Source organism: Mchenga conophoros, linkage group LG7 (assembly GCF_057382185.1).
Source record: "Mchenga conophoros isolate Kocher_MC1m ecotype Shallow Benthic linkage group LG7, M_conophoros_male_GT1.1, whole genome shotgun sequence".
In the NCBI taxonomy this organism is placed as follows: Eukaryota; Metazoa; Chordata; class Actinopteri; order Cichliformes; family Cichlidae; genus Mchenga; species Mchenga conophoros.
This window is the reverse complement of record NC_140532.1, coordinates 36,508,146-36,534,893: the sequence shown is the minus strand read 5'-3', so window position 1 is coordinate 36,534,893 and position 26,748 is coordinate 36,508,146. Positions and strand designations below refer to the sequence as shown.

General features: G+C 38.6%; 1 protein-coding gene across 11 annotated transcripts in view; it reads left to right on the top strand.

Moving 5' to 3' along the window:
- Positions 1-26,748, top strand: part of vav2 (vav guanine nucleotide exchange factor 2) — a 202,474-nt gene that overhangs the window by 160,305 nt on the left and 15,421 nt on the right. For 7 of the 11 annotated variants that reach the window (XM_085279097.1, XM_085279093.1, XM_085279099.1 and 4 more), the window contains 12 exons: positions 1,353-1,451; positions 4,073-4,141; positions 5,805-5,905; positions 17,595-17,694; positions 19,738-19,833; positions 23,104-23,172; positions 23,307-23,393; positions 23,984-24,072; positions 24,168-24,300; positions 24,687-24,701; positions 24,999-25,108; positions 25,257-25,358. In XM_085279097.1, the coding sequence (XP_085135223.1) occupies positions 1,353-1,451; positions 4,073-4,141; positions 5,805-5,905; positions 17,595-17,694; positions 19,738-19,833; positions 23,104-23,172; positions 23,307-23,393; positions 23,984-24,072; positions 24,168-24,300; positions 24,687-24,701; positions 24,999-25,108; positions 25,257-25,358 (1,070 nt within the window). The remainder of the gene's footprint in view (positions 1-1,352; positions 1,452-4,072; positions 4,142-5,804; positions 5,906-17,594; positions 17,695-19,737; positions 19,834-23,103; positions 23,173-23,306; positions 23,394-23,983; positions 24,073-24,167; positions 24,301-24,686; positions 24,702-24,998; positions 25,109-25,256; positions 25,359-26,748) is intronic. The other 4 variants (XM_085279103.1, XM_085279102.1, XM_085279094.1 and 1 more) reach the window with 2 other exon arrangements.

Genomic DNA, 26,748 nt, shown 5'->3' with positions numbered 1-26,748 from the left:
AAGGAAAATCTATGGAAACAAAGCCTATGTGTGTGGGTGTGTTTCGCCATGATCAACAGGGTTTCTCACTTACAGTATACTGTTCTTTCAACAAAGCATGCACATACATACACATCTGAAGATGGAGACATCAGGCCCTCTGTAGAAGTTTGACTCTTTTTCACATCTTAACCTGGCTCCATCACAGCATGCCTGCTTGCATTGTTTTGCCTTGACAACGTTGGATTCATGTACATTTCTTTACACATGTCTTCTTAAACCAGCTAACCCACACATACAGTGACGCTCAAACGCTCATTATTTTGCATCCTTCTGTCATAGCCAGTGTCATCACCATCTCTAGCCATGGCACCAGCTATGCTAAATATTTAGAAATTTATCTTTGACATAATCAGATACATTAAAAAAAATCATTCCCAGAAGGATGATTCTGTTCATCTGGATGTATAGCCTTCAGTGGGAGAAACGTTTCATCACGCATCCAGTCTCAGCTGACTGCAGGTTTCCCCAACCCTATGAACAATAGTTACATAACCACTGTTTGTAAAGTTGAGGAAACCTGTGGGGAAAACTCTGTTCAGCTGCCTGCAGTTGAACAGAATCACTTCTCTGGATTATCGAGCATGTATCAAAACATGTCTAATTTTACATTTATTTCTGCTTGTTTTAACAGAAAAACAACAATAATTGGGGGTTAGATTTTTTTTTTTTGGGGGGGGGGGGGGGGGGTAGATTTGTTCCTACTGTCTCAGCTTTTAAAAAATTTCTTAAGTGTGGAAAAATCATAGGCTACATAAAAAAAAGATGTTGATGATGAAGGGTGGATCATCCTGGCAAAGGAAAGCACAGCTGACTATAAGTTGTGTAAACTGTCAGATGAAGTCTAAATTCATTTTGTCAGTATTTCATTGTGTTTGCAGAGTAAAGGAGTTTACATGCAAATTGACTAAAAGTGACTGTATTGGAAGACTGCACTGCATTATCTCTTGCTGATAACGCAAGTCGACGGCCTTGATGGATTACACGACACAAACACTTTGTCATAAGTCTGCTTTTCATACAGTTGGGAATTCATAAAAACAACAGTCAGCTCTTATAGCAGTAGTGTTATACAAAAATTTCTAAAAAAAAAATTTCAAGTACAGGTTGAAATAAAGTGTTGCAGAATTTGATGGAAACATCAAAGCATTGTGTGGTCCTTTAAATTGCAAACTAGTGATGCTGACCCTGTTATTTTAGCCTTTAATGTATTCTTAGTAACATATAAAAAAATAATCACTGAAACAATTAGCAGTATATAACTGTTCAAAGTGATTGTCGTCACTGATTATTTTATCTGATTCTCACTGCAGAAAATGGGTATGACAGAAGATGACAAGAGAAACTGCTGCTTAGTGGAGATTCAGGAAACTGAAGCAAAGTACTACAAGACTTTAGAGGACATTGAGAAGGTGAGTTTACAAATACAGCTCTATTTGAGTTTCTGATAAGCGTGCATTTTCCCTTTGGCACAACCATGCAATGCTTGAATTTTCCTTTGTCACTTCTTTGTTGGTGGTTCAGACCTTTGGGCCAGGTCACAGCATGGAAATGTCATATACATTTGAACACAAGTGTCATGGACGTAGATCAATATGATTATTATTATCTCAGCTTTCAAGGATGACGCTGATCCCTAAGCCTTTAAGTACACATCACATATGAGAGAACATACTCTATGTGTGTCGGGGAAAAATAAATATTTCTGAAATAATTAATCATAAAATTTGTTTATATGCATGCTTCTCCACCCACCTTAAAGGTGTTTTATTCTTTGTGTGTTGAAGTTTATCACAGGTGATTGTTCTTACTCCACACAGTATTTGTATGAAAGAGAACGATCATCTCTGGCAAAGAGAAGGGAGCAGCGTTGGATTATATTTATTCACAAGGCTCTGCTGCAAAGATTGCCCGCTCTGTGATTACATTTAAACACAGTAATTATATCAGGTCATTGTAACATTAGCTGTGACTTATTCACATCAAGCTTAGAAAAACTGATTAATACTTTGCTGCCTACAAAGGGAATATACTACAATAAAAGTGAAGCTATTCATTTGTATTAATTTTAGTTTTTATTTTACTTTTATTTTATTCACTTATTCCACTAGAACATTTTAAAAGGTTATATTTATTTTTCTGCTCCTACCCTTGCACATTATTTTCTTATTGTCTGTAGTGCTGTGCAACAGTCACTTTCATTTCTTTATATTTTCTTTGCAGGTAGCCAGACTATTTTTTCTATTTTTTTCTATTTTGTTTCTTTTGTGTGTGTGTGTGTGTGTGTTTTTTTTTTTTTTTTTTTTTTTTACTGGTCTTCAGCAACAGGTCTTGAGGTTTTTCTGCAAGTGTTTCTTCTTTGGACAGTGGCTGTCTTTTTTTTTTTTTTTGTCTTTTTCAGTGACGTTTTTAGTACAGTCCTTTTAGCTGACTGACATTCAAAATAATTTGAATAGTTATTTAAGTCACTTAAACGACTAAAGCAAAAAATAGTTCAGGCATTAAAAAGACACCTAACTCGAGAACCACTGCTGTCTGCACATAGCAGACAACTTGGCAAAAAAATGGTTTAAAATGATATCTTTAGACATTTTGTTAATAGTAATCTAGAAAAACTAGTAAACAATATTAAAAAAGAACCACATTAAAATAAAATAAAAATAAATGAAACCTAATAAAACCTAAATAACAAAAGAATGCCAGGAGGCCTAACTGAGAAAGAAACATTTTTAAATGCTTTAAATGTCTTGCAAGAAGCCCTGAGAACATCCTAAAGACTAAAAGAATTACAAGAAAGCTTTTCTAAGAGAGTTCTGTCTGTCTTGAATTATAAATTTGGCCATACCAAATACTGACTGTCAAGTTCAGCAGAATTGTACAAACCTTGTTTTTCCCCTATGTTCTATATTTCTGTTTATGTTTGTGTGTTTCAATAAATCACTACGCCTATTTTGGATTTTCCTAATGAAAAATAAAAAAGTGGATTCAAGACTTTTTCACATTACTGTATAATGTGTCTTTGTGGTACGTGTCTGTCTGTCTGACTAATTACAATAATAATAATAATATTTAGCAGATGTAACACAGAAAGCTAGAAACAGCCGTGACTCTCTCCCTGCTGACACGGTTTCTTTAATTGAGTTAGCATATTTAAAACATTCACTTTTCACGCTACATTCACGTAATTGTAGCACAATTGGTCACAATTCATTTTAGCTTATTAGGGAATGACACTGAAACATTCTCACAGTTATCCAGGACTAAAGTCTCGGTGTGTCTTCTGAATATGAGCCGTGAAGTTTGCGAAGCACAGGACACACAACATTTTACAAAGTATGATTACCGTTTACCGAGAAAATCAAAAACAAACATTCTGTGATCAAAGACTCAGACCCTCACACCCTGACGCGTACGTTTGAGCTTTCACGGTGTAGTAATAAACCATCGCTGAGATCGGCGCTGGTATCGCATCAGTTTCCGCGTTGACAGATTTCATTCACGATTTCATGGAGCGCCACAAATCATCCGCTCCGCTAATTTCATTAAACTAAATGTGCATCCTGTGTTTCCCACACCAGACCAGCACAAGTCTAAATTAGAATAAATAACCTTCTTATGATCAGAGGACTCGTTAAGCTTAATTGAGTTGGGGTTAATAAACCCAGTTATCTTTGCGTTGCTTCTTAGTTGATCTATTTGTTATCATTATGATGATGAAATGTGACAACCATAAAGCAGCGTTAGAGAAATAAAAAGCATATTTTTTTCCTCTCTAAGCATAAGTGGGCTTCGTAAACAACAGCTGTATGTATTTATTGCACACTTAGGCCTCAAAAGGATTTTTTACAACACAGCCTGATATTTTTGTGGGTCATTTTCACAGATCTGTGAACTGTTCACACATGACATGAGAGAAAATGCCAGTTATACTGTTTGTTTGTAAAAGGGAAATCTGTGGCTATTCAAAAAAAACAACAAAAAAACCCCATAAAATCACCAATTTTCTTTTTTTTTTTTTCTTCCTTTCCTCAAGAATTACATGATCCCACTGAGGCAAGTCTTGAGTCCACAGGACATGGAGGCAATCTTTGTAAACCTGGAGGTGAGTAACCACTCTACGAGACAACATAATGCCAGTGCTGCACACCTGGATGCGTTTCACACCAAGCGAATAACTCGATATGTGTATGGATGGCTGAAAGAATGATGGGATCTATTGTTTATATTTTCTGTATATTAAGGGTGCAAAGCTGTGAAAATTCATGCTTTGCTTCGGGCTGAGTGTGTTGTCATTGCTCAGTGTTTTCGTCACGGCCAGAGTAGAAAACAGTCAACATTCCTGCCGAGAAAATATGCCTCATTGGTGTATAAATGTACACCAATGTAAATGTAAATACCACCACGCACTCTGGACCACATGTGGTACAGAGTTGCATTAAATTATGTTAATGAGTCACACTGTTTTGCTGACCTGTAACACACAAAGCAGCTGTAGTTTATTTGAGTCTCTCCTATAATGAGTATTTATAGTTTAATTTGGCCCTGAACTGTAAATACTCATTGTGTTTGTTTTAATGTGTGTCACAGTATTGCCCAGCTTCTCCCAGGTTTATGCATTATGTCTGAGAGCTGCAGACTGCTTATGGAGATTTGAAAGTGGTGATAAAGTAGCAGGGATTCATACTTGCTTGTTCACGAGAAATGTCGAATAATCTTGGGTTATAAAATATGTTAAATAACTGTAATATTCAATAAATGTTTAGCCACCTTTGTGAAAAAGGTCTATACTGCTGATCTCCTCTGTTCTCTTTTTCTGGGACATAGAAGCCACATAGACGCACAGCTTTCTGGCAATTAGGCAACATAACCTAAATAGCAAAGATGATCACATTCAGAAGGAGTGTGTTCTCAGTCTCTCCTAAAAATACAACTTCTCAACTATATCTTCACTTAGCAATCTGAACTAATTAGAGTTTAATAGAGAGGGCAACAATGTGTACTAAATGTTTCAAGATGAGTTCTTGTATCAGTTAATTAAACTTTATTTGTACCTTTCATCCTGGTTGCACTTTGAAGTGCTTCACATAGGACCAAATAGCTGAAAATCAGACAGAGCATTAATGCAAATATCTAATTAGCCACTCAGATGGCAGCAACCCAGCACATTAAGGCATGTAGACACGGTCAAGACCTGCCGAAGTTTAAGTAGAGCACCAAGGGCTGAAAGGTGATTTAATGGACTTTCAATGTGGTATGGCTATTAGCTGCTGGACTGGTTGGTCTTGGTATTTTAGACACTGCTTATTTGGTGGGCTTTTTTCCACACACAACCATCTCTAGGGTTTACAGAGAATATTCTGAAAAAGAGAAAATATCCAGTGAGCAGCAGTTGCCTGTGAGAAAGCGCCTTGTTCATACCAGAGGTCAGAAGAGAATGTCCAGGCTGCTTCAAGCTGAGCAAGGCAACAGTAACTCAAATAGCCACTCGTAATAACCAATGAATGCTGAGGAGCACCTCCGAATACAATGAACCTTGAAAAAAGATCAGTTACTGTAATAAAGCTACAATTTGCACAGCCTCACTACATTTTCTATAGTACAAGACTGGAAAAGTTGTCCGGTCTGATGAGTCTCAACTTCAGCTACAACATTTGGATTGTAGGATCATAAACAACGTGAAACCATGGATCCGTCCAGCCTTGTGTCAATATTTCATGCTGGGGGTGATGATGAAATTCTACTTTTTATTGCTATTTTTCCTTTAGGATGTGATCAAAGTCCACTTTGCTCTCTTGCGAGCCATTGAAATGAACATGGTCAGTGGAGGAAGCGGCCTGGGGAAGATCTTTCTCGACTTCAAAGAAAGGTTGGTATCCGGACATTGCTGTGTTGTGTTTGTTCATAGACGTCCTGTGCTTTTCTGTGTTCTGTGCATGGGGTGTTAAAATCCACTTATAGTTTAGAAGCTGTGGCATTTTCTTCCTTTACTTTCAAATTTAGGAAGCAGCATCACGTTGAGGATCCACGGATCAGTGGATTGAAGGGATTAGTGTTCAAGGAAGAAGTCGATTAAAATGAACCGGTTTAATGAAAAAGCTGAGAGAGCATGTACACCATTGTTGTCCATCAGAGTGTATACTCAAAGCATTGCATTAGCTTGTCCAAATTATATTCCTTTATATTAGTCTTTCCACTTATTCCACCACCATCTATCTATTTTACCCACGTATTAGCTGTTCTGTGATTTCTACTGTCAGGTGCTCAGGATATATATTCACATTTAAAAACAACAGAGCTGAAAACTGCCTAAACATTTAACAAATATCTTAATAAATGAATATCTGTTTGAAGCAAATCATAAACAAATTCCCAAGGGCAGTAAAAATAATTTTCTCCGTTTCTGAAAATAGGTCTCAGTCAGTATTCAGAGCTGTTGCCAAATATCTCATTGTTTCACTTGGTTTAATAAATAATGTTTTACAAATTAATACGGAAATGACTTGATGAGAAGGTGTTTCCAGCAGTGTGGAGATTATGAAACCCAGTGAACAGTTAAAGCTGGGGGTTATTGGCAAACTGGATTTTCTCTCAGATGATCTCAATCTCGCCCAGCTGTGGAGCAACGTGTGGATAATTTGCATCCCTGAGGGGAGCAATGATCCCCGCTAAGGCGACTGCTTCATAGCTAATGGTAATGATGATAGCTTCTGGTCTCATTTATGATTCCATACAGTGCTATGGATGTGGCGCTCTTGCGAATAACACAGCCATTACGGCGTGAAAGCGAGTCACACAATGCACCGCATGTGTTACCTGTCCCTGCGTCCATAAGTACATTTTCTATTCCTCTGCACAGTGATAGCACAGATACTTTTCCCTCCTCTCTGATGCTTTTAACCGAAAACATTCACAGCACTTCTCTGGGTGACATCAGTTTGCATAGGTAATAGGCTTTTTTCGGGCCTCTTCTTTAAGCCTTAAGAGACCATGTAACATAAAATCGGTTTGACATAAGGGACTGTATTTCTGTTAAATGACAGAGACAGGCACATACTGTCTCCCTCAGCCTCATACATGCAACCACAGTCTTACTGTTTCTCCATCCTCATTAAGCTCATCTTACTCCCTGGTCTGATTCAGCAATGGTTGGAAAACTTAATCTGGCCATAGGTCACTAAAGGACAAGGGGAGGTTGTCACGTGATCAGACGTCTGTGGAGGCACGTAGAGCTGTTTTAAAAGTACAGGAAGGGAAGTGTCATTGGAAACATCTGTAGTTACACCAATTGTATTGTTTACTGAGGAAATGTGGTTTAAGCTTCTTGTTTTTATATATACCTCTATATATATATATATATATATATATATATATATATATATATATATATATATATATATATATATATTTTTTTTTTTTTTTTTTTTTTTTTCCATCTGTATCAATACTGGATAATATACTATATAATAATATACAGGAAGAAGAAGAATCTTGTCCTACCCATTAAAGTGCCTGTAACACTGGTCACTGTAAGATGATAAGTCTCACAGTCAGAATTACAGTTTATTGTAAAAGTGTTGGATGGAACATTGGACAGGCGAGTCAATTTATTTCACACAAGACTGGGAAGAAATCAACCTGTCTGTACGCGCTATGCTGTATGATGGACAATGTTGTGTTGAAGCAAAGAGCTCCATGACACTAAAATCAAATGTTGCTCTACACTAAGATTTCCACTCTTTTGAACAAACAGAATGGCATTAAAGGGGCACATACAATGCTGTAAAAATTAAATTTAGTTCAATGTTATTTAAACTGGATCACTATATAAACACATTTTATTTATATAAAACCAAGTCAAAGCGAAGGACCTTATTTTGTAGGGTAAAGACCCTGCAATAATACAGCGAAAACCCCAACAATTAGACGAACCCTTTTGAGCAAGCACTTGGCAACGGTGGGAAGCAAAAACTCCCTTTTAACCAGAAGAAACCTCTGGCAGAACCAGGCTTAGGGAGAGGCACCCTTTTGCCAAGATAGGTTGGAGATGTATTTGCCCCCTTGCTGATTTCTTTTTTAAATTTGTTTGTATGTAACAAATTTAACTAATTTAAGTGAACAAGGAAAAAAATATCTAAATCTACCTGGCCCTTTGTGAAAAAGTAATGTCGTCTTGTTACATCTGGCATAAACCTAACACAGCATTTCATAAAAACAACATCGTGTCAACATGGTGGTGGTGGTGGTGGTGTGATGGCAGGCGGCTGCTTTGCTGCTTCAGGACTTGGATGACTTGTGAAGCTGATGGAACCAGGAATTCTGTCTCTACCAGAAAATTCTTAAGGAGAGGCTTTCAGTTCAAGAGCATTTGGGTTATGCAGCTGGACAATGATCTGAAACATCCCAGCAAGTCCATGTCTAAATGTCTAAAAAAAACCCTCAAAGACAACCAATTATTATTTCCCTATGTGAAAAAGTAAACCTTTGGGATAGATTTTTTCCCCTTGATACATAAGATCATCATTTTAAAACTGCATTTTCTATTTACTCAGGTTTAAAAAAGAAACCAGACAGGGGACAAATGCCTATTCACAGCACTATACAATCTGCATGTTGTTTGGTAAATGGTTTTTAAACTTCTGCTTCTGCTTCGCTCCATTTATATACAGATTTCCTAATTACATACGATTCATTGCTATTTACCATTACCAACATTTGTCACAAAAGAGATGCTGGGTTATTTTAAGACCATTCATTTGATTTGAGGAACCTTTACGTCAGAAGCCTTGACTTTCTCACTATGATTGACATGTAGACCGTCCTCATTATGAGCCACAGTGGTGTCTTGTCTCGCCATGGCGATAGACAACAGTGACCAGGGGATTTTTATTCACACAGCAACGCTCTCTTCATTCATCTTGGCAATTTTCTAAGGACCTGGCTTTGCATAATAAATTTGGTTATCTATGCTTGTAAGTCCCTGTGACCTTTACAACAATGTGCTTGTATCGTTTTTTTGCCTCACGTTGGTGCCAAAGATGAAAAGCTTTTTTTTTTTGTATTGGTCTGAATGCTATGCTGAAAATGTCACTGGTTTATATGCTCAATTCTTAAACAGTCAGAACCAGGCAGAATGGAAAAGTACACTCAGAGGAAGCTCTATAAACTAAATGGGCATCTAAGTGCCCTCTTGTTGATGCACTCATTTGCAACATTCCCCAACTCATTTCCGGAGTAATCTGACTCCCTGATATCCATGCAGTGCCTAATCATGGCCATGCTATGAGGCTCTTTAGTGGAGGTCTTTGCTCTGTGTTCTCCTCCATTTGCTGTGTGCTGGATATGTTGAGTAGAGGTGAGAGGGTCCCAATGCCATGTGTCAGAGAATATTAGCTAGTTCCACAGCCTGTCACTTCTGCTTTGCTGGGAGGTTTCCTCACTTGCCTGACTCGCCTCGCAGGGCTCCACAAGGGTGAAGGCTCAGAGCACATCTACTCAAAATTGCATTTCCTGTGAGATAACATGCACGATGGCGTCAGAAGAGGCCAGCACAGCAGGGCAATATCACCGGCACTTAAAAGAATAAAAACATGAAGTTTCTTCCTGCACTTGCAAACTCCTGTTTATTTATCTATCTTTTTCCTTTTCCTTGCGTGGGCTACTGCATCCTGCAGGTATGCTAATGGCATAGCGGGAAACTTACCAAACGATCATTTAATGAATAGAAATATCGTTATTTTTCAGTGGAAGGTAACTATTCACACTGCAGACTTTGTGGTTGACCACTGGGATGATTTCTTCTTCTTGTTTCCCTCGCTGTAATCAGCTTTATAAAAGTTGTTGATGTTATATCTGATATCATCCCCCCCCCCCCCCAAAAAAAAAGAAAAAAAAAGAAATCATAGTCCTATGTACTTCACAAGCCCAGTTAAATGGGGAGGGTAGCATCAGGCAGGGCAGCCAGCCATAAAATGTTTGCCAAATGAAGCATGCAGTTCATCAATAGTACATAAGAGGAACAGCTCAGTTTGAGCAGTTAGGAGACAAAGTTAGAGAGACAAGGCTGAGATGGTCAGACATGTACAGTGGAGGGATGGAGGGATAATGGGCAAAGGATGTTGACTATGGAGCTGCCAGGTAGGAGGAAAAGAGGAAAACTGCATAGAAGATTCATGGAGAGGGTTGGTGTGACAGAAGAGGATGCTATGGTTAGGGTGAAATGAAGGCAAATAATATGCTGTAGCAACCCCTAAAGGGAGCAACTAAAAGAAGGTGATCGGGTTTTTCCTCAAATCTGTACAGAAGGAAAACAAACAACCACAACACAGTATTCATCAGTGTGTAAACATTCAAGCACAAATTCTTGTGCTTGAATGTCGAAAACTGTTAGTAAACTGTTAGTAATGAATTGTCACCAGTTTTCAGCAATTTCTTAAGAGCCGTGGTTAAGCATTGAGCGTATTTATCACCACATCACAGACTAATTAGAGCTGGCTGGGTGAGAAGACTGCATGGATGCTTCAGTGTACTTGTGTGTCACTAGCAGTTTGGTTTCACGATCTCGGTTTAAGAAGATGACAACACTTTCAATTGGCCTCTCACAGTTTAGATAAAAAGCTTGCTATTAAAAATGTTCATGTATCCGAATTTTGTTGTATCCAAATATAGTTTTTGTGAGATTTAGTGATTGTTGGGGTGATATTTTGGTCATAAAAATAGATATAGACATTTTTTTTTTCATTTATTGTATAACAGCACCCTATATTTTATTTTATATACATACAGAATGTAACTGGTTGCCCTTTCATGATACTGAACACAAACAGGCTGATGAAATATAGCAATGTAATTGTAAAATAGCAAAAATATTGTACCTCCCCATATGGAAAAGAAATAGTAAAAACTTATATGTGATTTACTCATGAAAGTGGCCACTTTCTCATTACTTTCATATATTGTTTTAGTAAGTATCCAAACCATACAAGTTTCATTATATAATTTTTCAAGGGATCTTATATCTGTCTTCACTCTTATATGCTTTTCATACAAGTTTCACACAAGACAGATACAAACTTTATAAGATTTATATATATCTTTTCCATATGGGTCATTTGACACTGTTCCTTGTTACCTGTTAAAATAAGCTTTAAAAATTGTTTGAGTTCCATAAACTTCATTAAAGCTTTGTATAATTACATTTGTACCAAAGAACGCTACACTACCCTAAAGAGCACTCAACCCTAGAAATATGAACGTGATGTGAAGCTAGGGTTTTGGAGGGCTAGTAGGTGCACTGAGATTAAACTCAAGCAACTTGGCAATGGACAGGTGGCCTAGATAAAATAAAAGTGCAGCAGAAGCAAAAGCTCGTAACTAAAATAGTCTCAATGACTTCCACACACTGAAGAATGGCCTTCTGTTAAATTGACTCACACGAGAAAATAAATCAGTCTTTCATTAATTCACTTTCATTCACTTAGTTCTTGTTATTGTTCTGAGAGAAACATAATTTGTTCATTGAATAGTTTGTTTATTAACCCTCTCAGGCTCAAATTAAACTTTTTGTTGCTAATGCACAACCAAGTCCCGCAGTGGTACTTCTGAGTAAAAAAAAACTCATAAAATATGTATGTGGGGTAATCAGGTTGTTAGTTTTTAACTGTTGCAAATCGGCAACGCCTGCCTTGAGAGGGTTAAGGCCATGGATTGAAAAATGAAAAAGAAGCAAGCTCTAGCCCAGGGGTCGGCAACCCTAGGCACACGTGCCTCAGCTGAACAGGTGATGGAGAAACAGGTTTACCTTTTAGGTGACATGAATGAGTTGAAGGGAAGTTCTGAACTGTTTCTGAGAGACAAATAACACCAGGATCTTTTTCTAAGTAGCTGACAGCTGGTAACTGTGCAGGGGCGGGTCTAGCAAAGTTTTGCCAGGGGGGCAGGTAGGGCATTAACAGGGAGAGGGGGGCACAAAGAAATACTTTCTCATTCTCACTTAAAATGTCTGGCTGTTATTAAATAATTATCTGAAGCTTACAACCAAAGTTTTTATCTTATGTAAAATGTATAGAAATCATACTTACAGGGAGTGCAGAATTATTAGGCAAGTTGTATTTCTGAGGAATAATTTTATTATTGAACAACAACCATGTTCTCAATGAACCCAAAAAACTCATTAATATCAAAGCTGAATGTTTTTGGAAGTAGTTTTTAGTTTGTTTTTAGTTTTAGCTATTTTAGGGGGATATCTGTGTGTGCAAGTCAAGTCAAGTCACTCCATTCTATGTTTGATCGCAATTTCTATAACTTCCGAGACCACCAACGATGATATTATTCAGCTATAAAGTGTGATGTGAACATATTTAGAACTTACCGGAATGAAAATGTCTTGAGCACACCAGCTGATATATCTGGAGACGTAACAGAACTTGATATCAGCTCGTCTCACGGCTTCTATCCAGGCTAGACGCCTTCGTTTGGTAATATCCGATACATGAGCTCCTTCATGTTGCTTCCAGGTTGGGAAAGCATAAAAAGACAATCGAAACTTATTCCCGTGCCGGTCGTAAGATCGAACATTGCAGCCGACCACACAGCAAGTACGAACCATGGCTATGCTTTCGCTCCTTACTTAGACCCCCAAAATGGCGGATCGGGCCAAAATCCTTTCCACGCCCACCCCCGTGACATCACGCTCCAAAGCCCTATAGGGTGTTGATGTCATTAGACCACACCCCTTCTCATTACAGAGTTACACATCACCTAAAATGTTTAATTGGTAGTAGGCTTTCGAGCCTATACAGCTTGGAGTAAGACAACATACATGAAGAGGATGATGTGGACAAAATACTCATTTGCCTAATAATTCTGCACTCCCTGTATACCAACAAGACAGCGTTTGTTTTCATTCAAAGGCTTTATGGCTTTAATACCTGGTGGGCCGGTCTTTAGTCAAAATGCCTGGGCTGTTTTTTTTTTTTTTTGTCCCAGTCCAGCCCTGGGCACGACACACAGTGAATTAATCTGAGAAGGTGCATCAAAAAATTAATGGCCGGGCCAGCGGTGCAAATCAGCTCGCATAGACACATTAGTTGACGGTATCTTAGCTAACAGCCCCAACTACCAGATTCAACTTGTAATTGGCTAAAAAAAAATAACTTACTTACTAACTCACCTACTGGTGAGAGGGACGTTGTTAGCTTTCCACATTCCAACACTTCAAAAGCTTCAGGAGCTTTCCGCTCAGCACAGCATCAGCACCACGGAAATACACGGATACATCCGTAGACTCGAGACACAATGCATTTTTGGGACTTTCAGGTGTATGGACCAATGTTTTCTTTTCTGATCAAACCAGAAAGCTTTAATGAGCAGCTGGGTTTGTCTCGCATTAACTGGCTGGGTTAATGCCAGTTAATGCAACATCGAAGCAGCTAGAATCCACAGCTGTGCGTGTTCATGGAGCTTTCATTTTCACCTGCTGGACATCACTACCTGACAAGTTTAACTGTCTTCAGAACATTGCAGAGGCCTTATTGACAGTATTTGGCTCTACATATCTGTGTGAGCAGATTTTCTCTCACATGAGTGTCCTCAGGTCTGAATGCTGGACACTTGGAGACCTGTGTCTCTGAGTGGGAGACCAGAGATCACATTAACATGTGTGTCAGTTTATTTTTCTTATCATTCTTGTGAGGAGACCATAAATAGCATTTGTATTTTCTGTTGTACAGTTCATTTACTGTTATGGATAAAAAGTCTTTTTTTGTTTCAAAATAGCTGATAACTATTCGCTGATAGCTGCCAACATCTGCAAACAAATATCATTCTATAAAGTGGTTCTATATAGTGTGTAACTGTTCATATAGAGCGTTATTAAATTTATTGCTAATGCAATCATATGGCACACTGACCTCTGAGGAAATTTTAAATGGCGCTCGCCATTAGAAAGGTTGCCTACCCCTGCTCTAGCCTTTAGGACAGTGTAGCCACATTTGCTTGCTGCATAACTTAAAGAGCCACCATTGTTCTTCATTTTGTTCATCTTCACCAAGTTTTTTTAACATTTCTTATAATTTCCATACTGAAGTTAAATCGCATCATTTCGTATGCTGCTATTACAAACTCCTTCATGTCCCATTAGGAGCTGATAGCTCACTATAAGATTTGTGACCTGGCACGTACCATTATGTCCTCACTATATCGCACAGTCTTAAAATTGATCAAGGCCACCATTAATCTCAATCACTGTGTCGTCAAAGAGGAGCCAGCGCTGAGGAGAGCTGTCTCCCAGAGTGTGGATCACATCTTAATCAGGGGCTTGTTAGCCCTGGGCCCTGTGCTTCGTACGTCGCTTACTACATCCAAGATCAAATGAAACATCCAAGACCAAATCATCGCGCTAACTCTGAGCTCGCTATTCCGGTTCCCCGAACACACCTGTTGTTGACGATTAGTATAGCTGGATGAAGTAATGTGAGATCACTGGGTGGCCCAACAGGGGCTACGCATCGATAGTAGAAACATTGATTGGCAACCCTTTGATTGGTCGGCGAAAATGTCGAAGGAGCGCGCTCGGTATTTTTCGGCAGCAGAGCAAGAACTCTTGAGTGAGGGATTTCAGGAGTTTCAGAGTTTAATTAAAACGCAAGGGAACACTGCAAAGGCTGCAAAAGCAAGGAGAGAGGGCTGGCAGAAAGTTGCTGACAAATCAAACTCGTAAGTAATTCAATAATAACAATAATAATGGAGTGGATTTATATAGCGCTTTTCAAGGCACCCAAAGCGCTTTACAATGCCACTATTCATTCACTCTCACATTCACACACTGGTGGAGGCAGCTACGGTTGTAGCCACAGCTGCCCTGGGGCAGACTGACAGAAGCCAGGCTGCCATATTGCGCCATCGGCCCCTCTGGCCAACACCAGTAGGCGGTAGGGTAGATTTATCATATCACACCATATTATCCAATATTATATTACATTATATTATATTATAATATGTTACATTATATCCCCTTTCACATTAGAGCCACAACAGGACCCACTAGAACATGGGAACAAGTAAAAGTGAAATATAAGAATATTCTACAGAATGGTAATATTTATCACTTATATTGCTTGTCGTCTCTTGGAAAGAGACCCTGGAATACTCTGTTTGTTTGTTCATAACAGCAACCAAGAAAAGGGCAGAGCAAAAAAAAAGACAGGTGGTGGTCCTGCACCCCCTCGTCAACAAGTTGGTTAAGTGAATAATACCCTCACGGGAAAATCGATATCTCTCTATGAGCACACTGTCGCGCTGAGCTAAAGGATCCTGTCTGTCCCGCAATATACGCTGAATTCTGAGGACTCTCCTTATCAATCTTGCACCTTCCGCAATGGGTTGCTCGCGTAAACGGACAGGACATGGCTGCGACAGGCTTCCCAAATCCACCTTCGCTTTTATAGCCGTGGTCTCTCATCTTGATTACACGAAGTAATTTACAATTACTACTCTGAAATATGAATTACATCTGTAATAATCACATACATGTAATAGAATGTTAATAGTACATTTCCCTTTTTTAGGGAATGACCTGTATGTATCTGTGTGAAATCAATAAAAGGATCAAGTGCTGCATTATCTTTAGTTACATTGATGTTATTTATTTATGGTGAAACAGTGGTGGAATATCGCTGTTGCTTTCGTATGAATGACGCGGACATACCTGCGTGGCCGCGATCTAATCCTGTTTACATAAAGTAAACCTGCTCCCCAGCAGGTTTACGCTTACGGCTCTGTTGCTATGACAGCAAGTCCCGGATGGGCTTCGGGGAACCGAACGATCCAGGATCACGCGAAATCGTCAACAATCTCATCCAGCTAACTCACTTAGCGAGGTACGAAGAACAGGCCCCTGGGCTTAACCATAGCTGGAGCCTGCAGGAGGGGGCCTTATTCAAACCTCTGTCTGAGCTCCAGTTAAAACTCCAGTGATCACCTCTTGTTGATCTCTGCAGAGCAGAGGATAATCACATGGTGAATGGGTTTGACAGAAATGCTGCTTTTAAGGTGAAGATGTTCAGTGTTTCACATCTGGCATAAGTTGCATAACTGAAAAACAGTTTTGTAGCCATGAATTTTTTTTAGAGCCACTGGAAGAGAGCAATTAATCATTTTAAAAGAGACTTTTGCTCTAATATTTGAAATTTGTGTTTTGGGAACACTGCATGCAGAATTTTTGAAATACCCATTAATGACAATTTAAACAGACTTGTCATTCCAAAGATTTGTATCCTTATTGATTAAAAAACATGAATAGAAATGGTTAACCTTAAGTTAAATATAAAATAAATACATAATATGTGTCACTATGCATAACCAGTTTTGTTTCCTGATTGCATCATTACCAAAGTTCCCTGGATGGTCTGTTTTTAGTGCCTGTTATTCAAAGCTATCAGAGGCTTGATTAGACTTCAGGGTGCCAGCTCTCTACACCGCCTCGCTCGCTTAAGATTCAGATTAAGAGGCCTATGTGCCAACTCTACCAAGCTGTGCGGGTGGGTTGCACTATACCAGCCTGTGCCAGTGCCCTACTTTGACTGAGTAAGTGCAAAGAATGTTTGCCACGTGCAGTGGCATCCTCCAGGCAAGATGACTTTGAACTCCCTCCCAGCTGAACCCGTAGATCTATGTCAGTGTCCCATTGTAATATCTAATGAACTCAGCTCTCATATCCTCACTACTCAAAATTAAAAGATTGTTTTCCCCTCACACACTGATAAGAGGAGCTCTGCAAACCAACTGATATAAAGCCCTGACTTTCATTAGTACGCTATGATTATAGCTTATTGGCAAGAGCATGCCACCCCTTCAAATATTTCCCTTGGATGTGAATATATTTTTAATTATAATACATTAATTATAATACATTTATTCACACATGCATTTATCTGTACCCGTTAGTGTTAAATGACTCTTAACGTGACTTCCCAAATTATATTAATAAACTTAAAATGAATACATTGCCTGAAGGTCCATATACTACCAAAAGATTCTACTTTACAGCTAATTGTAGACATTTTTTACCTGTGTTTTAACAAAGATATTATAAATCTCGTAATTTTAGATGTTAACACAAGACTTATTAGTCCTTATTAATTCTTATTTTTAGACTGCAAACACCACACGGAGGTTTATGGGCCCACTTGCTCTTTGCCTCACCGAGGACGAGCAAAAATATGCAAATTATAATCTCAACTGTCTCCTAAAAACATTAATGTTTTATTATTTGGACCTCCAGCATTTCTAAGGGCACAGTGGGACATTTGTGAGTGGATGTAGTCATGATCTTAAAAATAAAAAAGCTTTAATAAGAAAGCCTAACATTTCAAAAAGTTGCTTTTGTTGTATTCAAGATTATTCTGGGACTTGTAAATGTTTGTGTCCTTGTACTATTTCTTTTGAGAGTATCAGCTGTAAACATTTTTATACAGTCTCCTCATATTTCTTCTGTGGATTCCTTAATGAGGATGAGTTGTAACAGAGTAACTGGATTAATTAGTTTTTCACATCCCCAGGTTGCTGATCTATGGTCAGTACTGCAGCCACATGGAGAATGCCCAGAAGAAACTGGACGAGCTAATAGCCACACGGGAAGATGTCAGGATTAAAGTAGAGGTAACATTCATCTCTACACACGTTTAAAATGAATGTCGTACTCAGAAGGTGTTGTATTTGTACCAAATTATCTGGTCTGAGTATTTTAAAAACTGATGCTCTGCTAGGATTTTACCACTCATCCATCTCCAAAGTTTGCAGACAATGACACAAAAAAGTAAAAATATGTGGTGAGTAGCATTTGTCAGGGTGAACATACCTTCTTCATGCCAGAGGGCAGAGATCATGGCCAGATTGTTTTCTAGCTGATAATAAGGCAACAGTAACTGAAAAAAGCATGTTACAACCAAGGTATGCAACATCTTCTCTGAATCCAAAATGTGACCAACCTTAAATCAGATGACCACACCATGTGCCGCTCTGGTGAGTCTGGATTTCTGCTGTGACACTTTAATGACAGGATCAGAATTTCGCTTCAAAAAGAAGATGGCATGGATTTATCCTGTTTGTGCCAACAGCTAAGGCTAGTGGTGGTGGACTAATGGTGTGGGGAACATTTTCTTGGCACACTTTGGACCCCTTACAGTACCAATTGAGTGTCATTTAAAAAAAAACACAGCCTACCTGAGTATTTTTGCTGATCATGTCCATCCATTTATGACCACAATGTGCCTGTCTTCTAATGGCTGCTTCCACAGGTTAATGCACCATGTCAAAAAAGCTCACCGGGTTCCAGAGTGTGATAGTCAGCAAAATTATATTTACAAATTGTTAAATGTTCCTGCTGACTCCTGGCACCAGTGTGTGGAGATACATTATTATATTACAGCAGCTGGATATTTGTCCACCTGTTTTGATATGGCATTCTAGCTAGTGTTTTGCCCATGCACCATGTGCAAACACCACAGGAGAAGAGAAACATATTTCGGTGTATTGCATTACTACCAAATTCATTGTGTGCCAACTACAGAAAAAGGACAAAGTGATGCAGTATTTCTTTTAGAAAGTATACTCAAATCTAAAATTTTATATCAATCCAGACTTGCAGTACATGCTCTGAAGAGTTGTACCAACAAAATAAGCTGCTTTAGAATATGGCCGTTTCAATCAAAGCCCAACTCAAAAGTAAAATTTACTGTTGAATAAACAATGACAATGACTAAATAATGACTTAAATAAATTCATCAGTGGGGCCAAGCTTTGCCTTTGTTAGGCAGAACCTATAATGAAGTCAGATGTAATTTGCATATTTGCCCCTAGAGCCTTAAAAAATTCAGAACATTTTGTTATACTGAACAAAACGGAATATTAACCAAACAGGGGTTGTGGTGGATCTTGGTTGTATTGTTAAATTTCCTTGTGCACAGGAAAAGATGAAACAAGAGAAAAGGAACCTTTACTGTGTAAATCTGGGACATTTTTAGAATCTATGTATACAACAAGATCTCCCCCTCAGTATGCTGCTATGATTTTGTGATGTTATACAGACTGAAAATCCTTAGAAAAGGAATGCAGGATAGAGCGGGATTAAAGCACATTTGCAGTTAGAATGGGAGGACAAGTGGGCCCTAGAGCTGATGAGCACAAAAGGCAATACATATAGCTACACAGGGTAGTAGTAACTGAGATACCCCATTCAAAATAAAGGAGCTTTGTAAAAGGCTAAGTCAGCCTGTTATTGGCTCAGTATAGAAAAGTACTGTTTGTAAAACAGGATAAGCTTTGCTGATATTGCACACTTAAAGAAACCGAGTGAACAAAGATGTACACAGACACCACTGTGAGGGAACCTTATAGGATAATACTAACAAAAGAGCGCTTCTTATGGAGCCGAGAGAGAATTTAGGGATATGCACTCATTTGTCAGAGGATGTCCTCTCTCAGTATGCTGCGTAATTGTGTCACAAATAGCTGGCACAACCAGAGTTTTTGTGCCCTGAAAGAATAAACCGGCCTCATTGCTAAAGGAGTGCCCTGTGAATGTGTGGAAGCAACAGCAGTGTATTCTTAAACAACAAATGAATACTTGTTTGTAGGAAATCTACAATGCTGTATTATGCAACATGTAATAACTGTGCCACTGCTTGTGTCACTCTTCCACAGGAATGTACAATGAAAGTGCAAGAAGGAAAGTTCAAGCTCCAAGATCTTTTGGTAGTTCCCATGCAGAGGGTGCTGAAGTATCACCTCCTACTAAAGGTAAAATCCAAATCTGTAAAACCTGTTTATGTGTTTACACAGTTTCATTCAAATGTCATTAAGATTTTGGCTAAATAGCCGTGTGATATCATACACACGTGCTTTATTTTTAACTTCTTACCTTTCAAAAGTTTATCTCAAACATCTGTGCTGCTATGTCTCTGTGGCACAGCCAGTGTATGTTGCTAACTTTCAGATATAGTTTGAGGTGCAAAAACCCCGTCTTCTGCAGGGAAAAGATGCGTCTCTTCCATAAGAAATCATAAAATGTCAGATGACCTGACGAACAACAGAGACATGAAAAAGGTGTTTTCTGATTTCAGTAAACATGTTGTTTCTTTCACTCTCGGCGCAATTGACTCTACACTTAAGCTAAGCTAAATAAGGAATACGCAGGTTTCTTTTGATTTGACCAAATCTGGCATCACAGTCTAACTCGAAGTCAAATCACCACTCATCAGCACGTGCTTCAGACGCTGCTAAATCCTTGAAATACAGTATATGCTGCACCCACTTCAAAGAACTTTGTATGTGACATTTTTGACACTCAGAGTTCAATGATTTGTGCTGTATATATTTCAGAAAGTTAATAGCTTTCCATCCCGAAAAGCAGATCCTCACTGTAAGATTTTCTTCTTGAGACTTCGTCAGGGAGGCTATGGTTCATCTCTGCTCTGATTTCAAATGATGCATAACACCTCTCTCTTTTATTCCGTGTCTAATGGCAATGTCAGCTGTCTGGATTTGGTCAGTGTTGTTATGATTTTCCAGACTTGTACCCTTGTCACATTAACCAATTTTACAAACTCTTTTCTGCCCTTTTAAAAAGCTGTTATTTGAAGTGTCACTGAGGCAACACATATTGCTTTGTGGACTTTAACTTAATACACCTCATTGATGTGTCTGCCTTTGCACATTATTCACTAATCGTTTATGTTGAGTTTTCTGTGTCCTTTAATTCAAAAATGTCAGGTGCTATGATTGTAGGTCCACACAGAGAGCGCCGTGGCATCTGTATTAGTTTGAATCGAACCCCTGCAGGAGTGGCACTGAGCCACTGAGGTCAAATCAACCGTGCAATAATCAGATTAAATACACCCCATTTCACTGCTTCCTGCAGCTTTGCAGTAAAACACTGCTGCACACTGAGGCCTCAGGGCATGTCAGACTGACAAGGCTTGTTTTGGTTTGGGTATGTGCGTGTTCAGTCCTGCTGAAGGGTACATCTACAGTTGTTGTTATATAGATATCATCTCAAGAGTGTGAACCCTATTTGATGATACTGTGCATGGCTCTTTTCTTCATTCTTTTATGATAGTTGAACTTCATAGAGCAAATTCAACAATTAAAACTTAAAACATGATCTTGTGCTATACATTTTGCTGTATATGTTTTGCAGTACAACTGTTTTTCTTTTGCAAATGTAATGCACCTCTTTCTTTAAAGGAGCAGAAGGTTACTTAGATAATACAAGTTACAGGTGGAGCCCAGATGAAAGCACTTTTTTCTTGGTTTTGTTTGTCAATCACTTGCTGATAATATTTGAAGTAGGCATGAAAAGCCAGTGAGGAAAATGCCCCGTATATTGAAGCTCATTATTAGTTTGAAATTGGAAGACCTAAAAACAGGGGATCTCGTCCGTGTAATAGCATAATAGCTTCAAAATATCAGACGGATGATCCATGGTTATGTTATGGGTATGTTAGTATGAGTTAAATGAAGTACTATGGTTATTTCCTAATTTACATCCGGACTTGTTTTTCACCTTATGCTTACAGTGTTTTATTCTTTTATTTTCCCACAACCTCACATGCACATTAAGTAATCCTAGCAGTTGCTGATAGTTTGGAAATTATTGTTGGTTATGCAGCTAGCAGCTAATGTCTCTTCATACTGCTAACCTCAAACAGAGATGGTTTACTTCTTTTTAACTCCATGCTGGTACCTGCCAGCAGTGAAATCTACCATAAAAACATCACTGTAGTGCTTAATGAAATAAACAGAAACTTAAAAAAAAGTTTAAATATGAAAACTAACTGACTCCCTTGTTTCACACTGGGTTATGGAGCAGTAACAGGGGCTGCTGTAAAGGCAAGTTGCCATGCCATTAATAAACGCTGAATCTTTCTGGGTTTCCCTTCTCCAACTGGTATTGCACAGATTGCCATACTCATATTTGTGTTTTTGTTTAAAAAGTTCCTGTACTTACTTTATTTTTATATTTACTAAGGCAATTTTCTGTGTAATTTTGAGATTCAATTACTCAAAACGATTAATCTGTAGTGATTCAGTCCAGAACCTGTTTGGGCTGTGGCTTACCCAATTAACCAATCAGCCAGAACCACTTGGTCACATAATAAAGTTGTTTCCTAATACTTTAAGTGTCGCTGCAGTCTTCATGTCATCATATTTTTGTTTAAAATTCAGTAAACTTTTGGGAAAAAATTACACAAACATTTAGCAATACATGATCGAATGATTAGTGTTCAGAGGTCACCAAGCTCTGCTGGCATTAATGTGGAGGTCACTATTAAATACGGTGTTATTTCCTAGCACCTGAACAGTAAACCCCTTTATGAGTAGCAGGTTGTTTTACAACATAACTTTGACCAATCTCTACTTTATCAAGCTAACCAGCATATATGCTGACCAGCCTACCAAACCACAGGCAAATCTTTACCCCTAAGTGCAAGCAAGAAAACTTGCATATTTACCTTTCACATTTGATTAACTTAAAGACACCAAAGAAACAAAGTAACTTGTTAAACTGGAGTAATACTGGCCAGAAAGGCAAGTTAAAATTGTTGATGTTAGATGCAGAAAAATGCATTTGGCAGAAACTTTACTGCCTCAGGCTTAGTTTTGATTATTTTTTTTAGATAATAATCAGACAGAATTCAAAATCTGAACCAGTCATAAGATTGTATTGTACACAGCTCGAAAGCAGCTCTAAAACAAAATTGCAATGCAGTCTAATTGTGTACATTATTATCTTAGTTCTTTGCATAAAAAACAAAAACAAAACAGAAATCTGGGGCTGGGGGAGGGGGAGGGGCTAGTAAAGCAAAAAACAAGCTGAACTTGGCTGGTTGCTCTCTCCGCTTGCACTCAAGTTTTAAAGTGTACTTTTTAATGTGTTGTTAATGATTTCAGATCTGCAGTGTGCAGTTGTCAAATTTTGCCAAGACAAACAGACACACCATTGGAGTTTGGTTTTTACAGTTTCTCAAAGTACAAGAACATTTTTCTAACAAAATAATCTCTCCGTAGGAACTTTTGAGTCACTCAACTGACCGACCCGAGAGACAACAACTGAAGGAGGCTCTGGAGGCTATGCAGGTGTGTGTTTAAAAATCTTGCAGAATCACCCTCTTAGCTAAAGCTACATAATTACATACAGCCACTGTGTTGCTCAAGTGTTGTAAATACAGCTTGAAATAGCAGATGCCTGAAAGAATGTCTGGCTCTTCCAGGACCTGGCCATGTACATCAATGAAGTCAAGAGAGACAATGAGACTTTGAAAAAAATCAGCGAATTCCAAAGTTCAATAGAAAATCTTGTAAGTACTCCACACTTTCCTTGCACTTGTTATCTTTTGAGCAGCTAAGAACATTTTAAAGGTTGTTCTTTAATATATACATGCCAACACACTGGCATGTTATCAACAGGTGTTTTTGAAGTTCGACAGAATGATTAGTCTCTCCTCAGAACACCTCTATCTTTCAAAGTGCTTCCATGATCCTCAGCCATGATAATTCCCTTAATAACTCATTTATGTAAACTGCAAACTGCTCACTTTAATATTTTGTGTAGCACCAACCTTTTTTCTCGTTTTTCTATCTCTCTATCACAACTTCTTTTGTTGTTCCTTGCTGATATGCCAAGTCAGTATTCAGCTTTGGTTTGTACATGTGCCACATATACAGTAATACGTACAGTAAAAGTGCTCTGAATAATTTATACATGTAGCCACTGGGTATGACTTTGGAAAAAAGTCAAAGGGAGGATGGAGAATCATCGTTTATCGTGGATATTAATTCTCTCTGAAATTAAAAGTCTAGCAAAATTATTTATTAAAAATTGCAGAATCCATTGGTTTAGTAGGCTGCTTTTTATGTTTGTTTGTTTGTTTGTTTTTTGCAACCTAAGCAGCAGGTGAAGCTGGAGGAGTACGGGAGGCCAAAGATAGATGGAGAACTGAAGGTGTGCTCCTCTATGAACCGAACAAAACAGGACCGGTGAGTCCAAGTTCTATAGTAAAACTAAACTATAATAACCTTTAGCAACATTTTATCGCTGCCAATATTCAATAAAAATGTATGATTGTCTTCAGGTATATATTCCTCTTTGATAAAGTGGTCATTGTCTGCAAGAGGAAAGGCTATAGCTATGAGCTCAAAGAGATTATTGAGCTGCAAAATCATAAAATGTCGGATGACCCGACGAACAACAGAGACATGAAAAAGGTAAGAACATCACGGTTTGAAATGAGACAGAGCAATTTCGTCAGTGAGATCTTTGTAAAGGTGGCCCGGCCGGTGTAGGCGATGAAGCGGCATGTGTAATCATTACAAATGTTGCCCTTGAGCTGAAGGAGCTTGCTGATGGTAATTTCTGATGTGATTTCAGATGGGGTAATACACTGTTGTGTCAAACGTGCATTGTGTTCATTCGTGCTTGTAAAATCATGTAAATGCAATGAAGATCATTTAGGATTCATGAAAACGTACTGCAGTGCACTGGGCATCCGGTCTAACATGGCTTTTTTGTTTTTGGATCTGCATGCGTGCGTACATGTTTGCATGTGTAACTGGGTCTTTCTCTGGTGTCTTTCTTTTTGCATGCTTACCAGTCCTGTGGAAAAATGGTAAGCTCAAATGATCCCCTTATTTAACACATCTTCTCATAGTGGCTTTTTTTTTGTTTTTGTTTTGGCTGTGGTGATTTTTGGGATGTAATACCTTGATTGCATATGCACAGTCTGAGTCTGTGACCAGCGTCTTATCCAATTAATTGCTAAAGCATGTTGATGATCTTTTAGGTCTGACTTGATTTGACCATATATTTGTTGGAACTGCTGATATCACATGCCTCTTTCTTATCTCGGTCTGCCATCCACAAACCTTTTTCTGCCATCTGTTCAACACTCACTTTTTCTCACCAGTGGTCTTATGGTTTCTACCTGATCCATCTGCAAGGGAAGCAGGGCTTCCAGTTCTTTTGCAAAACTGAGGAAACAAAGAGGAAGTGGATGGAGCAATTTGATATGGCCATGTGAGTATGACTAGTTGGATAAAATGTATTTTATGTGAGACTAATTGTCTTTGCCATGTTATTTTTCAGTAGCATGGGAAAAAATAAAGAATCCTAGGTATCCTCAGTTTAACTGGTTTATTTAATTCCATATTATTTACTTATCTAGGTCCAACATCAAGCCAGAGAGAGCCACAGCTAATCAGCACAACTTTGAAATGCACACATTTGATAAGAATACCAACTGTCGAGCCTGCAAGATGCTCTTGAGGTAATGACCCTGACAACCCCAGCGCTGGTATCTTTAGTGCCGTTAATAATGCACACCGAATACATCCTTATTCCAGACTCTCTAGTGACTGTTATGTCAGCATTTGGTAGCAACAGCATTTTTATGTGTTACTTATCCAGACAAACTTTATGAAGCAGAGACACTGTATGTCCAAAATATGCAACGGCAGAATTATTAATAAATTATGATGCACAAAGAAGGAAGTTCAATGTTTTCACTGTCACCATCTTGGTGTTTTGAAACCACATGTGTCAGCAGATGAGCAGAAACAGAGGACATTCTGTGGCTAATCACTTGTGATTGACAGTTTGTTAACCAACGAGCATCCTGGATAATCCTCCTCTCTGATTCCCTGACTTATAATTTACAAAATAGACTTAATGTTTTATTCAGAGTGTCATGAAAATAGCAACTGAGCCCAATAAAATGATCAGGGAAGTGTTTACTGAGAACACAAAACCAGGGAGCTGATGGTCTTTTTGGCAAAGAAGCACTGCTGCCAGGAGACCTTTTGCAACTACTCCCACGTTGGCTTCACTTTTTCATAAAAGCACACAAAAGTTATTACAGTTAGGTAAGTATTTGGACAACAACACAATTTTTGTAATTTTGACTCTGTACACCACAAACAGAGGAGAAAAAAAATACCCTTGGAGTGGAGTAAACACTACAGCAGTACAAATATAAAAATAAATAATTTAAGTAGCATTTGGTAGTGAACAAACAAACAGACTTAAATCACAGAGGGAATATGTTTTTGGCTCGCATAACCCGTCATTAGTGTGAAAGCATTCCTTGGAAAATATTCTAGTAAGTGTGACTGCGGCTGACGGATGTTATTTTTAAACATTTCCCGGCCCCGCACCACCCACAGTGTTCCTGAGTACACCTTCTCTCATGTGAGAATGCTGCTCGTCTGCAGTGGGATAGCCCGTGTCACTGAATCACCACTTTCACCTCTATTAGAGTCAGCCGGCTAAACCCCACTCTGTGTATTGACCCACAAATTGCGTGGCTTTGCTGACCTAAATTCACAGAGCCGATGGCAGCAGGGACCAGCGTTCTCTCTTCCTGCTAGATGCTAATTACTGCTGCAGTCCCAGCAGATCCCATCGTGATTTATGGCACTTACTATTCAACTTGGCAGCGTGCGATGCATGCAGTGTTACAGTACCCGTAACAAATAAACTTCAGGAGTACACGGTTTAAACTGAGCCAGTTGATTTGGTGATTTTTAAAGAATTACAGAACGGGAATGATGGAGGATGTGGATTCGCAGTTGGAACAATTATAGGAACAAGCAGCAGGTCCCCTTGTGTGTTGTTCTTACAGGAGGTTAATTTGTGTCTCAGCCACTTCCTGTTTGCAT